Source organism: Oreochromis aureus, linkage group 7, assembly GCF_013358895.1.
Source record: "Oreochromis aureus strain Israel breed Guangdong linkage group 7, ZZ_aureus, whole genome shotgun sequence".
Lineage (NCBI taxonomy): Eukaryota > Metazoa > Chordata > Actinopteri > Cichliformes > Cichlidae > Oreochromis > Oreochromis aureus.
The window spans coordinates 5657978-5676018 of NC_052948.1; the positions used below are offsets into that span (position 1 = coordinate 5657978).

At 41.2% G+C, this 18041-nt stretch overlaps 2 protein-coding genes and 1 pseudogene across 2 annotated transcripts; 1 reads left to right on the forward strand and 2 right to left on the reverse strand.

Moving 5' to 3' along the window:
• Positions 1 to 1375: 1375 nt before the first annotated feature.
• On the reverse strand, positions 1376 to 11519 carry LOC116333276 (immunoglobulin superfamily member 22). The gene is given in 23 exon segments (XM_039615823.1): positions 1376 to 1446; positions 1544 to 1724; positions 1844 to 1992; positions 2094 to 2175; positions 2177 to 2262; positions 2265 to 2375; positions 2557 to 2615; positions 2617 to 3054; positions 3056 to 3140; positions 3600 to 3674; positions 3677 to 3721; positions 3946 to 4080; positions 4256 to 4453; positions 4456 to 4557; positions 4642 to 4717; positions 4791 to 4994; positions 4997 to 5019; positions 6327 to 6470; positions 6558 to 6680; positions 7461 to 7745; positions 8449 to 8611; positions 10978 to 11085; positions 11349 to 11519. Coding segments are annotated over 23 exon segments (3114 nt in total).
• Positions 5438 to 5556, forward strand: LOC116333301 (annotated as a pseudogene).
• Positions 11520 to 11754: 235 nt separating the features above from the next.
• On the reverse strand, positions 11755 to 14715 carry LOC120441315 (immunoglobulin superfamily member 22-like). Its single transcript, XM_039615824.1, has 5 exons — positions 14661 to 14715; positions 14160 to 14294; positions 13363 to 13499; positions 11946 to 12045; positions 11755 to 11836 (listed from the first exon to the last, which is right to left on the reverse strand). Exons 1-5 carry the CDS (start codon positions 14713 to 14715, stop codon positions 11775 to 11777), a joined length of 489 nt encoding a protein of 162 aa, XP_039471758.1. The 3' UTR covers positions 11755 to 11774.
• Between the last annotated feature and the right edge of the window lie 3326 nt (positions 14716 to 18041).

The window sequence follows — 18041 nt, forward strand, 5'->3', positions numbered from 1 at the left end:
TTGAACCTGGCAGTCTGACTGCCAGTCCTCTGGTGGATCTATACAAATGGAGTTGTGGGCGCCAGCAATAGTGACGCAAGGACAGAGAGGGGTTGTAACCCCTCTCTGTCAGGCTGGCAGCTCCTTACCAGACCACACTCAGTCTCAAGCAGCAGCAGGCTGCTCTGAGGCAATGTCTTTTAAAGAGACTGTCGGATATGCAGATGAAAAGTAATCTGGTATTTTTTAAAGCACTGGATTTAAAAGGAATGGATAACACTGTGGTTAAGTGGACATTAAGGTTGAAAGTAGAATCTGTATAATTACTGTTGGACTCAAATACACCCTTTATACAGGCATTGCATTGTAAGGCAATACAGTAGGTCAGCAATCCTACACATAAAAACCATGCAAGCAGTGGCCAAGCAGCTGGCATGCAAAGTTGATCACCTGACCTCAAATCGGCTGCAGATTTGTGCCACTGGCCAAAAGATGCAAAAAACTAAGCAAAAAAACCCAAACAAACCTCAAAACAAAAGACAACCAAAAACAAAGAAGTGAAAATGGATCTGTGCAGACTGTCCTAAAAACTTTGTTGTACCTGAGGCCCTGTAGCACTTTGAGGTAAACAAGTTCTTGTTTTTGTTTGAAATACATCTTAAGGCAACTTTGATTTTTGTTTTTTAAAGCACAGTCCAATACGCCAAGCAATGCTGGGCATGCAAGAAAAGAAAGATATCTGACAACGGCTCCAGCCTGCCTTCAAGCACAGGTCATTGTAATTACATGGTACAGATCCGCAAAGTAAGCCATGGGGATAAGTGAGCTTTAAATTGTGGCCTTTTGCATAATTGGCAGAAAACTATTCTCACACTATTGTCTGTTGTGGATGTGGTGCAACGTGTACCGTGAATTAACTTGGTTTGATTTGAATCTTAAGTTCACACACAAACTAGAGCAACAAACTGGAGTTTTTTTTAATAGGTGGCCTGATGCAGAGTCCTGTGAAACAAGCTATTCTGGAAGAACTGGACACCTAGAAGGAAAAAAAAAATAATCATTTTTCTTCTATTCTTTTCTTTCTTTCTTATTTTTTTAAGACAGAAAAGCATTTGTGAGCTAAAGATAAAAGACAATCTCTCTGGCTGAATGAGCTGACTAATGAGGAGCACAAACGTACCAAACATTTAGCCACTCCTGAAGGAAGAGTGAGAGTCTGACCTCTAGTGTTTGTCAAAAGTATTACCAGAATTGCAAAACCTAAAAACAGAAAAGGGTAACTACAGCATGCCAAACGGTTATAATCGGTGATAAACAGAACTTAGTCAAGCCAGAATGAGTGAAAATACCAACAGCAATGTAAGAATGAGAGAAGTGGCCAATTATAGAAGACTCCTTACAAAATAAGCTTCTCTTTGTTTTTCTGATTAGCCAGGCAGCTCTCCAGCAGACCCTTGTCATCTTTATCTGGAAGTCACAACATACAGATATATATTTAGTAAGGTAATATCATTATAAATTATTAATTATTCCACTCTCCACCCTCTCTCATTGTAGAACCTACCATACACCACTAGGTTACAGGCACACTTGACCATCCCCAGAGGGTTTTCCAGCACCAGAGTGTATTCTACATTGTCTTGAGCTCCACAAGTGGGGATGACTAGAGTGCACACTCCATTAACTGTGCGGTGCCAAAAGCGAGTGGAATCAGAGATCATGGATTCCCCTTGATACCAGCAAGCCTACAAAGGGGAAATATTGGCTTGACTAAGTGTGTGTACAAAGATTGTACACACAGATGTTTTAAATTTTGCTTCACATATATTATGGTTGCTGGTATCAGCAGCCATGTCTTTCATACCTGTGGAGTTGGCAGCCCCTGTTAGGCACAGCTCATGGTGCAGTCATGTCCTCTGAGAACGGCTTGGTCCTTCAGGGGCAGCAGGAAAGTAAGTTTAACATGACTTTGAGGTAATGCATATTCCTTCCCCTGAAGGCTGCTGATGCTCTCTTGGAAACACACAGCAGACATAAATAAATCTGAGTGAAGAGCGTGTATAGCCATCTGATATGTATAGTATAGGAAAGACTGAGAAATACACTACTTTTACCTGTCACCTTGGCGATGACGAAAGGTTGCTTTGAATCTAAGGGATCCCTGTCACCAACTGAATTCTGTGCAGTGACCCTAAAAATAGTACTTCCTTCCTGGAAGCAGTCCAGTAACAGTGTACTTGCTAATGAAAACACACTCGGTTACAGTAAACCAGGAAGCTGTACATAATGTGTTGCCTGATCCTCATCAGCCAGGTCAGGGGTGTGATCCCATTGCAGAGTCACTGTGTCCGGGATCTCCTCCACCAACTGGAGGTTCTTTGGCGGCTGGGGAACATCTGAGTACAGCAGCAGGAGAACAAGAGGAAGAAATTACTGTAAATTTCTCTTGACAGATCTGGAAGTTTGTATAAAGCCATAAAAGCAGGAAAAATGCATCTGAAGGGACTTCTTGTTACAAAATATAATCATTAAAGAAGGACAAAGTGGGGAGTAAATAATGAAGCATTGGTCACTTACCTATAACCTTGACATGGACTTCATAGTGAGCCTCTCCATAGTTATTCTTCAGGAGAACAGATGCCAGAGTCAAGTCGCTGAGTTGAAGAAATGAATGACTGGGAGTGATTCTTGGTGTTTGTGATGACCTGTCTTCCTGTGCTGAGAATGCCATCTTGGATATAAGTATGTCTGACTGGATTTTTGTGGTTTGTGTTTTGAGGTACAGTTATTACATACTCCTGAAGAGAAAGACAACTGTTAAATATTAGCCACTTTATTTCACTGATGAAGTCTTACACTGAAGCTGAAGTCAAGGCAAATTTCCTTTCCAGCCTGGAAAACCACACTATTATGGCCAATACACCTTCTGCTAGCTCAGTGGGCTCCCCCACCCCTTTTTCATTGACAGCTTGGACACGAAAGTGGTACTTCATCCGCTCCTGAAGTCCCACCACTGTGAAGGCAGTATAGGAGACGGGGATCTTAGTGGCTTTCCTCCACGTCTCAGCATCTCCTTGATGGGCATGGAGGAGTCCACTTTAGAGAAATGGAGGAGTTTGTGGAATCAGACACACCCAGGTTCCTCACTAGGCCAGGAGCTGCTTCAGGGGAAAATTACATTTATAATACTGTTGAATAAATCAAATATTTAGGTACAGAAATAAAAGGAACATTTACTATAAATGAAAGCTGAACATAAACTCCACATATAAAAAGTGAATGAACTCTGTTTTTTTTTTTGTTTTGTTTTTTAAATGGCAGCAGGGGCATAAAAAAAAGCGAAACCATACATTAGAAATGGCAAAACTTTACACTTAATTTTTGACCTGAGTAAAAATTTTCCAAATCACTGTATGGTCTAAGTTGCTAGTTTCAAGTCTTTTTTAATACAGCATGGTATCCATTTAGAGTAAAATAGGTGATAAAGCAAATGACTATCAAAGTGGTTATGACACAAATTCAAAACTCAAAGCTTCAATATGGGAGCCTACAAACCGATGGGCTACATCCTGCTGATTCAGGAAAGAAAATAAATAACACACTGTGAGGGGAAGACTTACGTGCTGGATTTTTAGCCAGCATGGGATTAGAAATGTTGCTGGGAGTGCCTGCACCAGCCCTGTTTACACTGGTCACTCATACTCCATATCTTCCACCAATCCATACACCATGAAGTTGGATTCTGGAAACAGTAATAAAGGTGTGAATGTGCCAGATGTGAATGTAGCATCAGTAAGGAACCTAGGTTAGGAGTCAGGAGTTTTTAGATAAAATGCTAAAATGGGCACTTCGGCTTGTAACAGTAACACTGATTTCAGTAAAAAGTTTGCAGTGATGCATGAGATAGCTTGGCTTGGCACGCTGCTCCAAGCCTGACCAGTGAGTAGCTCCTTATGGATTTGCAGCCTTTCTTTCTCCTCAGTTCACAGATGTAGCCGTGAACTGAGGCTCCTCCATCACTGGCTGGAGGACTCCAACTCACTGTCACGGTGTTCTTTGTTAAATTAGACACCTGAGGCTGTGATGCTGTACCTGGAGGCTCTGGATAAGTGGATTTTAGACAGTTGTCAATAGACATCTCAAATCCAGGATATGAAACTTTTAGCATGGCAATGAAGTTGAACTACAGTGAACTGTAAACCACAAAGCACTTCTCTTTACCTTTCACCTCCAGTTGGACCTATTTGGGCTGATTTGGATCATGATTAGTGCTCACCTATGGGCTCTCCACCACGGACCTCCTCTGTCTCCAGAGGGTCACTCATTCCCTTTCCATTGATGGCTGTGATGCAATGCTAGTATGCATGGCCCTCCTCCACTTTGTCATCAATGAAGGCATTAATGCTACTATCCAATTATCCAACCCTGTTCCAGGACCTCTTGCCTACCATACAGCGATCGATCACAAACTGGTGACCTGCTTACCCCCGTTGTCCCTCCGAGCCTTCCGTTTCATCTTGATACACTTCTCTGACAGTTCAAGTAACTCAACTTTCCCTTGAGGGGGCTTTGGGCGGTCTAAAGAAAGTGATGTGTTAGTTAAATACAAACCTCTGTTTGAAAAAGTGCTTTAAATTGATATGATTGTGTGATTTCATCCACCAATCACAATGAGTTGCACGTCAGCAACAGCAGCACCACAGTCGCTCTTGAGACAACGCATAAATGTCCCACTAATCTTCTCTCAGGCATCAAGTAAACATCCAAAGTGAATTAAAAAACAACTGTATCTGCATATGAAACAAGATGACACTGTTTATTTTAATCCACCTGCTCAGCACCAATGAGGTGCTATTATCTGTCCGCTCCACCTTGGTCCTCTCATCCTCCATAACCTTCACACCATCTTTATACCTGGTAAGCTTAGGATCTGGTTTGCCTTTGAAGAGGATGTTAATGGTGGCTGTGTGGCCTGCCTTTACAGTCACAGGCTGAGCCCCCAACAAGTCCAGTGGTCAGAGGAATCAATTTCTGGAGGGTCTAGGAAAATGAGATCATATATAGATGGGATTCCATTGATTCTCTGCAGTCTTTATTTTTTAGTACAGTTTTTCAAAGCTTTGAGAAAAGCTTTGGTATCCAAAAGAGTAGCAAAGATGACTACAAACTAATAATAAGCATTTTTAGGGTCTGTGACCCAGCGTTTTGAGTTTATTTTGTGTTTTTGATTTTTATTAAGTTAGTTTTCCATAATATAAAGCTCTTGTGGTATTATTTAGTTAGGGTTTTGTTTCACCCATGTCTCCATGATTTATGAGTCTTTTCTTGTCTTTTCTTGTCCACATTGTTTTACTTTCTGTCATGCCAGTGCTATGTGCTATGTTCCATGTCTCCTCAGTTATTTCATGTCTGCGTGTTCCATGTTCTAATTGTCAAGCTTGTGTTGCCATGTCTACTTTCCTACGGCCATACCACCCTGAGCACACCCGATCTCACCTGATCTCGGAAGTTGAGCAGGGTTGGGCTTGGCTAGTACTTGGATGGGAGACTGCCTGGAAATACCAGATGCTGTAAGCTTAGATACATTTCACTGCATGTTGTACTTGTATAACTATGCATGTGACAAATAAATAATCTTGTTTCCTGTTTTATTGTGAAAGTCCCTGTGCAGTGTGCCTAGTTTTGCTTCCCCTTGTCTCGTTAGGTCTGATTTGTGCGCTGTGTTCCCACCTGTTCCCCATCCGCTCATTATCCTTCTGTGTATTTAAGTCCTTTGTCTTCCTCTGCTCAGGGTCTGGTCGTCTGTTTGTCTGGTTATGTGGTCATGTGAGTTTTGGCTTTTCATGTATCAGGTTTTTTTTTCCCCTCAAGCTCATGTTCTGTTTGTCTCATGTTATAGTTTTTCATGTTCCTGTTCAGGCCATGTTCATGTCACAGTTTTCATGTTTTAGTTTCTCCCAGTTTAGGTTCTAGTTTTAGGTCTCGCCCCCTGTTTGCTTTGCTTTGTTTTTTGTGTTAATGTTTGTCAACAAAATAAACGGCTTGCTTTTTGTTAAACTTAATTCCTGTCCCTCGTGTGTCTGCATTTAAGTCCACGCTCATCAAACACATCAGCCATTCTGGCCGTGACGGTATGCCCAAACCAAAGATACAAAATAAACTCAAAACGCCGGGTCACAGACCCAGCCCCTGACACAATGAAAGCATTTGGTTTGGTACAATAAACTGCCTGAATTTCAGTGTTTGTCTGACTTTTCAATGTAACAGTAACAGGAAGCTTTCTAGTGCAGTAAAGACCTGCCTCACTTGTAAATACACACTTCGTACACACACAAACATACACTAACCTGCAATACTGAGCACAGCCTCACTTTCTGCCCCTTTAGCTCTGAATGTGTACTTGCTCTCATGGGACTCATTCACACCAGAGAAGATTAGTTTGTGCACAGCTCCCTGTTTTACCAGCTGAACTCCATTCAGCTTCGAAAACTGTTAAGTTTAACACAAAAGGATGGATGAAAAAGACCAAAAATTAGTCAAATTTACAGTTCAGGATTAACAGCTAACAAGTCTTTTATCCACCCCATCCTTCAGCCATACTCCATCCACCTTCTCATCATCAAGAACAACACTCAGCTCTGCAGGGGAGCCTGTAGAACACTGAACATCTGACATAGCACTCTTCAGTGAGGCAAAACACTCTGGCAACACACAGAGAAAAAGAACTTGGAGAGAATTAACATTCATAGAATTCATTATTAATCAGTTATGCAGTGTTGTTAGATTTTTAAAGTTTTTGCCATTGCCTTGGCTTTGGCTGATTCAAAAATGTTATCTGAAATCTGCAAAAGAAACATATGTTTTACTCTCTAAAATATGCCAGTAGTATTTTACATCCAAAATGATCCATCTAATTGTCAGAAGCCGAAAGGTGAAAGTCACGAGCATGAGAATTGTAAAATATATTTACAGAACTTGAGAGCAGTAAGCAATTTGTGAACATGGTGGAGACTGCTCAGATAAAAATTCTGCAGGGGTAACAGCCTGAAAGAGGAGTAAGGATGTGTGGGAGTGCAACAAGGGAGAGACAAAAGAATATAGGAAGTTACAGAAGAATGAAGAAGATAGATCGCCATACTTGCAAGTCTTTCCACTGCAGTGTTGCAAGGGAGAGCATTGGGTGTTTGCCTGATAAGAATCTGTGGCTAACAGTACAACAGTAGGAGCACTTATTCTCACCACTACTCTGTTACTGTGCAGTACTATAATAATACACACAGTAGGCCTGTGTTTTGTTTTCACAGAGCATCTTTTTTGGCACTGACAGTCTGTTTTGTTCTGAACAGCACTGTGTTATTTTTCTATTTCTCTGTTGCTGTAACTGCAGTTTATTGTTTGATCAGTGGAGGAACACATGCACCTTCACCTTATACTCCAAGAAAATGTAAGGGTTCTTTTTCTCTACACAGCAGAATTCTTACCATCCACAGTGACTTTAGCAGACGTGACATATTCGTATGTATCGTTCTCCTGAGTGCAGACAACAGAGTACTCTCCCTCATCTGCCAGCTGACACGCTTCTATAATAACCTCAGCCCTTTTCCCCTCACGCATGAAGATGTAGCGCCCGCTTGCTGTGATATCACACCCATCCTTCAGCCAGTGAATGTGCACGTCCTTGGAGCTCATCTCACACTCCAGGCGGGCTGTGCTTCTCTCATGCACGCAGACATTCTTCAAATGGCTGGTAAACTTGATGGGAAAGCCTATATAGAATTAAGACAGAGGAAGAATGAAAATAAGAGAGACGCTTTAGCGCTAATGTGGACTTTATTAGCATACTACACTTACAAAGTTTTAGTAATTTTAGAAGTAGAAGCACAGACACTGATGATTACAAGGTGAAAGTATGAACAGAATTTAAATGCTTGTGCACTTATTAGGCTTGTTCTTTATATTCAGCCCCAGAAAAAAAAGATAGAGCGTACTCATATTCATGAATAACTATAATTAACACAACCTCAATTGCTATGCTTCTCTTGGTGCAAACCCAGAGGACAGCCACATGTCCTTGTAAAGATATTTACATGCCCCAACTTGCACCTTGGGCAAGTAAATGTCTTGTTAGGCAGAGCTGTAATAAATGAGCTTGTTGTGAGCAGGGATTTGGTTGGATTACTTTCAACTGAGCACTAGGAGGGAGGATTTATTGCACTACCCATACATCTTCATTTAAAAAACAGGGAAGATGATGTTGTTTTGCATAGCTACGAAGGAGCAAAGCTTCTAATCTCAGGGGAGGAAAACAAGGCAGTGGCTGGTCATATCTCAACTGTGAAGGTTTGTTTCCCTAGAAATATTAGCTTCAACAAGACAGCTCTGTCGGGAAAAACAAAACATAACAAAATAAGACAAACTAGTTTTTTTGTGTTGGTAAATGCAATTAAATCCTGGTATGCTGGTCCATACGTTCAATAAAAAGTAGCAAGGTGGCAGTGAGGTCTCCAGTGCTGATTGTATAGTTTCCAGTGTCAGTGGCTTTCACATCCTTAATCTTTAAGGTGTAGGTCAGACCATCCTCAGACAGAGGGACATCAGACTTTTCATCTCTTTTTCCCCCCTTTTCCTTTACCTGCAAAACCACTTCTGGGAAAACTATTTCCACATTACGTTCCAGTGTTTTATATTTCCTCAAACAATGGCAGTATACTGTATCTGTGGGTTCCTTTTTTTGGAGTAACTGAGATGTCAAGAAATTCAGGAAATAATCTTTAAAAAGCATTTTCAGTCTCATCCTGTATGGGATATCATATGATAGTGTAAAAGTGTAATTAAATGCTATGATTCTCTTCCTGAACTGCACACTAACCTTCCAGATAAGGGGTCAATCTGTTTTCTTGGAAAGATGAACCTCAAACACAGCAGTCTCTCGCTCATTTACTCTTTTTTTGGCTTGAAGTCAGACATGACTTTAAGCAGTTCATCTGAATGAGATACAGGGAGTGCAGAATTATTAGGCAAGTTGTATTTTTGAGGAATAATTTTATATTATTGAACAACAACCATGTTCTCAATGAACCCAAAAACTCATTAATATCAAAGCTGAATGTTTTTGGAAGTAGTTTTAGTTTGTTTTAGTTTTAGCTATTTTAGGGGATATCTGTGTGTGCAGGTGACTATTACTGTGCATAATTATTAGGCAACTTAACAAAAAAACAAATATATACCCATTTCAATTATTTATTTTACCAGTGAAACCAATATAACATCTCCACATTCACAAATATACATTTCTGACATTGAAAAACAAAACAACAACAAATCAGCGACCAATATAGCCACCTTTCTTTGCAAGGACACTCAAAAGCCTGCCATCCATGGATTCTGTCAGTGTTTTGATCTGTTCACCATCAACATTGCGTGCAGCAGCAACCACAGCCTCCCAGACACTGTTCAGAGAGGTGTACTGTTTTCCTCCTTGTAAATCTCACATTTGATGATGGACCACAGGTTCTCAATGGGGTTGGATCAGGTGAACAGGAGGCCATGTCATTAGTTTTTCTTCTTTTATACCCTTTCTTGCCAGCCACGCTGTGGAGTACTTGACGTTGTGATGGAGCATTGTCCTGCATGAAAATCATGTTTTTCTTGAAGGATGCAGACTTCTTCCTGTACCACTGCTTGAAGAAGGTGTCTTCCAGAAACTGGCAGTAGGACTGGGAGTTGAGCTTGACTCCATCCTCAACCCGAAAAGGCCCCACAAGCTCATCTTTGATGATACCAGCCCAAACCAGTACTCCACCTCCACCTTGCTGGCGTCTGAGTGGGACTGGAGCTCTCTGCAGGTTCTTACCAATCCAGCCACGGGCCCATCCATCTGGCCCATCAAGACTCACTCTCATTTCATCAGTCCATAAAACCTTAGAAAAATCAGTCTTGAGATATTTCTTGGCCCAGTCTTGACGTTTCAGCTTGTGTGTCTTGTTCAGTGGTGGTGGTCTTTCAACCTTTCTTACCTTGGCCATGTCTCTGAGTATTGCACACCTTGTGCTTTTGGGCACTCCAGTGATGTTGTAGCTCTGAAATATGGCCAAACTGGTGGCAAGTGGCATCTTGGCAGCTGCACGCTTGACTTTTCTCAGTTCATGGGCAGTTATTTTGCGCCTTAGTGTTTTTTCACACACGCTAAATGCTACCCTGTTGACTATTTTGAATGAAACGCTTGATTGTTCGATGATCACGCTTCAGAAGCTTTGCAATTTTAAGACTGCTGCATCCCTCTGCAAGATATCTCACTATTTTTGACTTTTCTGAGCCTGTCAAGTCCTTCTTTTGACCCATTTTGCCAAAGGAAAGGAAGTTGCCTAATAATTATGCACACCTGATATAGGGTGTTAATGTCATTAGACCACACCCCTTCTCATTACAGAGATGCACATCACCTAATATGCTTAATTGGTAGTAGGCTTTCGAGCCTATACAGCTTGGAGTAAGACAACATGCATGAAGAGGATGATGTGGACAAAATACTCATTTGCCTAATAATTCTGCACTCCCTGTATAGCAGAAGACAAGAAGGGTTTTTATTGATCATTCAAGTAAACATATCCAAGGATTCCAAGCCAACTAGCTATGGATCTGGGGGTTTTTTGACATGTGCGTTTCTGAGTAATATGAACTAAGTGAGAAAGTCTGATCTCTGGGTCAAATAAATACTGACACTGAATGGAGGGGATAAAATATGACATGGTGTTACGTAATGCAAATGGCAAATGTAAAGAAAGCATGTAAAAATAAGTATGTAAATGGAGTCAGTAAATACAATGAAATCTGTATTATGAGCAGTGAGAAGGAGAGTACTGGACCCGCTGCAGCTCTGCGCCCTGAATTGCAAGCACAATGCAGAGATGAGGGGAGAAATCACAAGCTGTTTATGTCATGGTAACATTCATAAATAAGCAGACTTTGACACTGAACCAGAAAACTGATGTGCTTTACCAAAAAACACCGCATCCTGATGTTTGGATCCTTCAGTTCCAAGACAGTGTCCAACACGATGTCAGCTTTGGCGGAGATGTCTTCCAGGGGCTTCAAGACACGCACCATCTTGTAAAACATATCAAATGTAGAAATATTTATTTATTTAATAAACCTAATAAAAAATGACATATGACATTTTGAATTATTTCCCATCTTCACATCAGTTGACTTTTGCTTTCTAACTTAACTTTGTCGCAGAGTTGTGTAAACTTTTATCAGTTCTCCCTTGCTCTATTTTAAGCTGTTTTTTAAAAATATCATATCCCAAACCTGTTCATCTTCATTTGATCCTGTGTCATGTGTGCAAGCTATCTGTGTCACAGGTCTACCTCCACCTCCACTGTCTTCTTCATCTCTTTGAACTTCTCGAGAATGCCTCTGATGTCGCTGAAGCCATACTCAGCACAGATCCTCCCGTAGTCCTTCTTGTCAGCTCCAGCCAGGATCTTTAACATCTCCTCCTCTGTAGGTGGCTTCTTCTTCTCCCCTCTCTTCTCCATACCTCTGCAAAAGAAGAAAGATCTTACACAGGAAGCACTTATACAGGTATATACTATGCTTGTTTGCATGCATGACATAGCATATGAATATGTGCGATGGCAGCTGAAAAGCATCTTCCTCAGTCCCACCAGCAACCCTTTACATCTTGTCCTGTGGGTATTTCTGGATACATGCACAAAAAAATATATGTCTGGCAATTGATCAGAGAGTGCTCCATCACACCTTGACAGGTTCTAGGAGTGTCACAGCTAGTATTAGACAACATGCGTGTGCTCCTGCCGCTTCTTCAGCATCTTTTTGAAGTCCATTGGTGGGTCTGGAAACAAAGAGAAAGCAACTTTCACCTGAGGCACTAGGAGAAAACTGGAGGCAAATTGTGATGATGGCTTCCAAACAACACATGCTGTACGATATGGCTGCCTTACTTTCTGTAACACTGAGCGATATGGAGAAGGCGGCATCTCTGTGCTTGTTGGAGGCAGCGCACTTGTAGACATCGGCATCCTCCAAGGTCAGATTTTTGATCTAATTTGGAGAGAAGGTATTAGACATTAGATAAATGACTAATGAAGGAAAAAGCAGCGTGTCTAGTTGCAGTGAGACTTTTCAAACTGTCACACTGTCATTCAGGTCATTTTTATCCCATTGCAGTACTCGTTTTAAGCAGTAGAAGGCAGTGGCATGCTAGGAATAACTCCTCAACACATAGCATTGGAATTTAACAGTCATCCCTTACCAGAGAAACAGATGGCAAGGGGAGATGCATATGTCAGCACCCACAAGTTAATTGCTTTATAATAGCTATTTAAGCTTCAGTTAAGCTCCCCGGCTGGTACAGAGAAAGCACTAAATCCACTCTGGAGTGGTTATAGATAAAAGGTTCAGTGAGAGTTTTTTTCCCGTCCTATCTACTTTTCCTCATGATGCATGGTGTGCCGTCTCACTTGACAGCACCAAAACGGCGGGGCTGTTCAGCTTAATGATAGGCTGTACAGAGATACCACGCCCAGAAAGAGTATTTCACCTTTTAAAGCAACACATTTTTACTACGTACCCTAAACCCTGAATTCACACTTCCAGATAATGATGCTGAAATTACACTCTTAACTTTAAAAAAAAATAATGGCATGATTTATTTGTCAAAATAGTAACATTCAGTGGAAAACTTAAGAAAACAGAGTACACAAGAACATGCAAAGCTACAGTAAATACTACTTACATCTATAGTGTTAGATGACTAAAATTAAACAGGGATGCTCATCAGATATAACACAAGCTTAAAATTAGTCAGCGGCAACACAATGACAGTGAACAAAATCAATCCCTTAACGTTTTAAAACATAACAAAAAAGGGGGAAATTTAATCTTCTTCTTCTTCTTCTTCTACTTTCAGCTGCTCACTTTTGGAGTTGTCTTAGCCCATCATCTGCCTCCATCTTACCCTATCTCTAGGGCATTCTTCTCTGTCACACCAACAGTCTGCATGTCCTCCTTCACTACATCCATGAATCTTCTCTGTGATCTTCCTCTTTTCCTCCTGCCTGGTAACATCCTGGCCAAATATATCACAATCCCTCCTCTGCTCATGTCCAAACCATCTCAGCCTCACCTCTCTAACTTTGTCTCCAAACCATTCAGCCTGAGCTGTCCCTCTGATGTATTCATTTCTAATCTTGTCCATCCTGGTCACTCTTAATGAAAATCTTAACATCTTTACCTCTGCGACCTCCAGATCTGCTTCCTGTCCTTTTTGTCATACATCATGGCAGGTCTAACTAGTATTTTGTAGATTAAATTTCCAATTAGGCCAAGGATAAGTCATGTAGTTTTACAGTTTCAAACCTTCAGTATATGCTGTTTGTCAATGTTGTCGTGGGAAGATTTTGTTGCCACAGACAGTGGGAACCCACTAGCTCGCTCCCAGCTCACACTGGGCTGAGGATTCCCAGTCACATTTGCCTTGAATGCAGCATTGTCACCTATGAATGACAAAGAGACAGATCAGGTTAAGATTTATATTTTGCTGTAACAGTTGCCATAACATTAAATGATTTAGGATCATCATTTTCTGCTTTCCTTTTGAGACAAGTAGCTGTAGGGTCATTCCATGAATGATAATAGCCTGGCTACTCTGCAGTATTCTGCATATTGTGATGGGCGAGCTTCTCCAAGTCTCTTAATCTATAATTTACAGGTAGAAGTAGAGTGAATCAGATTCAAACACGTAGATTTTATGCTAAAAAGGCACTAGTATTCAGCATAAGCAGCAAAGGCTTTCTTCAATAGAGGTGATGAGAACCATAAAGTCTTTATCAGAGTATTTCTGTCCTCAGTGAGGTCTTTGTTAGGGCTTTAATCAGATGCAACCCACAGTACCTTCACTCAGTAAGAAAAAATGTTTACCTAAAGTTTTCATATCACATTAAACTTTTGTTTCCCAGTGGAGTTTTGTTTGTGTCATCCAGTGTTTCCAGGCAAATCATGGGCAAATGTCTAAATTTGGCTGGTGCACGCTTTTCTTATAGTCTCAAGGGCTCATACTTGTTTCCAATACAATGTGAGGAGAGATTCTGCGAGTTGCAAAGGGCATTTTGTGAAATTTCAAGCTGCTGTGGAATAGAAAGAATGGTTCACCTCACCCTGTTGGGCAGTGATGGGGCGTAGCTTCGCTTCAAAATCTGGGACAGACTCTCCCTCTGGGAGTTGGGGGGATTTTTGTACCTGGTTGAAGGACTCCACCACAGCGAAGGTCTTACAATGAACCCCAGAGTGCTCTAAAGGTGAGTCAAGTACATCCACGGTAAGACTATCAGAATATTGTGCAAACAGGTAACCTAAGTTACGGCAGTCTAAAGTGCAAAATTGTTTCTTTTTCTAGAAAAGAGAAGAGAACTGAGGCCTGACTCCATCTCAGTGCTGAGAAGTCTGCAGGAGTTCATAAACTTTATTTTTGCTCTCTACATTAGGGGATTTGACATGTTTGTTGAAGCTAATCATTGATGTCAGTTAATTATGTTGCTTTTGCTTATAGCAAAGACAGCTCTATTAGATAGTCCTTCATTGCCTGTCTCATAATATCAAAGATTTAGCTCTAAGAATCCCAGAATGAAGGAGGATCTCCTTGCATGCAATATCCCTACCCTCTGCGCTCCTTGCAAAGCCCTGAGCCACTCTAGGATACTTGGTGGAGCTCATGGTGGAGGTGAAGGTGGACGAGCTGGAGGAAGAGGTTATCTGCCTCTCTCACATGTGCTGTTCTGTGGGCTCTGCTTTGACCCCTGCAGTCTGGAGGAGCTCGGCTGCCATAGGGCGACCGTGGCTCAGGGATTGGGAAGCTCATCAGTAACCGGAAGGTTGCCGGTTCGATCCCCCTGCTCTCTCTGTCCTGGTCATTGTGTCCTTGGGCAAGACACTTTGCCCTACTGCTGATGGTGCGATATGGCAGCCTCACTTTTGTCAGTCTGCCCCAGGGCAGCTGTGGCTACAACTGTAGTTTGCCTCCACTAGTGAGTGAATGAATAGTGGAATTGTAAAGCGCTTTGGGTGCCTATATAAATGCAATCCATTATTATTATTATTATTATGATGGTGATGTAAAGGTGGTGTGAACTGTACCTGGCTTTAAGTAGACACCAACAGAGATGTGAAAGTAGAGTTTTACAAATGGCAGACGGTAATTATTGGGCTCCCACTTCCGTGGAGTTAGGTGCAACATAATTTAACTCTAGTGGATAAGATGGGACAAATGCACATCCTAACCAATTGACACAGTGATACAGCTAATATCCTATATTGTGACTTAATAGGACAAGCGGACGAACCGCTAGCCCTCTGTTCGTGCTTATATACCTGAATGTGTTTAGGTCTATATAAAAGTGTTCCAGTTGGATTAACACACTCTTCCTGTGGTGATTGGGTTTGTGTTCCCAAAAGCATGCAAGATTGTAACTCACCTCCCTTCCTCTGCTCATTCCCTGTCCTTTTCTTGCTTCGCCATCCCCTTTCAGCAGCGACTACAATAGGCCTTTGCCTTTTCCAGTCTCACACCAAGATCCAATTAAAAAGGTAATCCACACACCTGCTGTGTGAGATAAAGCATTGTGTTTGTATCACTGATGAACTGTGCTCCTTCTTTCTTACTTTGAATTTGGATTTGTCCCTCATGCCCAGCCCTCATTTCTTTTCACATGTGTAGCCGTGTATCTACTTCTTTGTGTGGACATAATGAATACACACTATGAGAAGCTGAAGGAACAATACTGGACATATAAAACCTCCGTGAAAGTATGAGCAAATGTCAGGCTCCGTATACTGTTACCTACTAGATAGGATTTTTTTAACAAAAGAAAAGAACCGAACATGCATTTCACTACACGTGAGCATGTTTACATGTGAGCTTGTGTACAAATCCAACCTTTTTTCCTCACCCTGGGTTTTGCATGTAAATTTGACTTTAAAAGCCAAAGAAGTGAGCAATTAACCTCAACATGAGTGATAAAAAATGTAAATCCAAGAAGTTTATGTAAGTTTTGCCTCCTGCAGCAAATAACTACACATTGAGAGCTAATTAGCGCTGTAAGCTTTGATACCTGCCATAGAGAGTCGTTTTTAAGCAGCCCCAGCAAACTCTTTGATGGTATAACTCTACAGTCTAACCGAGTAGCAAGTGACTGCAAGCTACAAAGTGCTGAACAGGTTGCTGTCTCACTGCAAGTGGAACACAAGAACGTCTTTTCTCCCTGCCTACTTCTCTGCCTCTTTGTTCAGTGTCCTTGATCTCTCTCTCTCAGCAGCCAGCATGGCAAATTGCAAAAGGATTTTTATTCCCCCCTTGGCTCTATTATTTCAGAAAAAAACAAGACACACAGCCAACCAAACTTACTTGTTACAGCAAAGCTTTTAGTTTTTCATAGATTTAGTCTGCGCCCAAGGTTTCTGGTTATGCTGCTTCCAGCCCAAATGTCTCCTCTTATGATGTTCTTAATCCACACAATGCTCCACTCTCTGTGGGATCCTGCCAGTTTGGTCTCCACATTTTTCTCGAGTCTTTTTTGGTGAATGAGCCATGATAGGGCACTCAGTTTGAACCCCTGCTGTGTCCTGTCTCTGGACAAATAAGGCTGTGATCTGTTCTGGGTTATGATTGCTGAGGCTACACTCAGTTGGGCCATAATGCTAATATTTCCCACAGGTCACTTTGTTTGATGGTGCTCTGTGGGCTATTGCAGGCATTAATGTTCTCCAAAGAGCATGTGCTGACAGAGAGTTTCTAGCAGCCTCCATTTCTGATGAACGTTTTCCTTTCTGCTTCGGTGTCAGAGGTCTCAGTATATCATTACAAGTGGAAAATGTATGTACATCTAGCAATGATACATCCATTAACCAATACATTATCATCCTCTGCTCTCAGACCTTGCGTGTCCTTGTGTGCTCTTGTTAAAAAGCTTGGCTATACTATGTGCCGAGAGCTGCAGAAAATTGTGTCTATCACTCCAACACAGGATAAACTGCTAAACTATAGACTGTAATAATATAATACAATATAATATAATATAATGAAGAGAAACATTACAGCACCCCCATCCCCCCTTCTTTTTTACAATTGGGGCAATGCTGCAGGCATTTAACAGAGGAAGAAGAAGAAGTCTGTATAAATTCCACTGAGGTCACACCCTTGATGTTTTTCTGCAAATTTGCAAAAAGAAAGAAAATCACACTTTACAGTTTTCAAGAAGATAACGCAGGGGCAAAAAAATTTATTTGTCGATTCCAGTATGGCAGATAAGGAAAATTACTGATAGAAATAATAATATCTGAACACATCATTACATTAATAAAAACTTTAAAATGTCATATGCATGTTTTTTTCTTTTTTCCCTTTCTTTTTACTTTTTCCTGTTCATTGTATGTCCTGTTCTTCTCTGTTTGTCCTAGTTCCTACCAAACAGATACTGAGCAAAGACCCATTTACAGCTCATTGATAAGACACAACATGCTGTTCAATAAACATGCTCGTCAGACACTTTACCAGGTAACACTTTTGTCTTCAGAACTAAATCATTCTTTGCAGCATAGATTCAAAAAGTTGCTAAAAAAAAACAACCCTTTGTTAGAAATTTTAGTCTATATCAAGATGCTAACATCTCACAGTTTATGCAGATTTTTCTGTTTCACATCCATGATCCAAACTGTCCCTTTCAACCGCATCCCAAACATCCTCTATTGAACTGAGATGTGGTTACTGTGGAGGCCATCTGAGTAAAGCAAACTCACTATCATGTTCAGAGAAGCAGTTTGAGATGATTTGAGTTTTGTGGAATGGCGCATTCAGAGACAGAGACCGGTCACTCACTTGAACGTTTCTCTTTTTGGAGGATTCATTGTAAACCCTCAAGATAATTGTGGGGGAAGATCAGTCAGGCCAGATCAGGCCAGCCTTCCTGTCACCAACAACCATGCCACCCTTAGAGGTATTTAAATGATCTTTCTTCTTCTTCTGATAATCAGTATAAGTTCAGCAG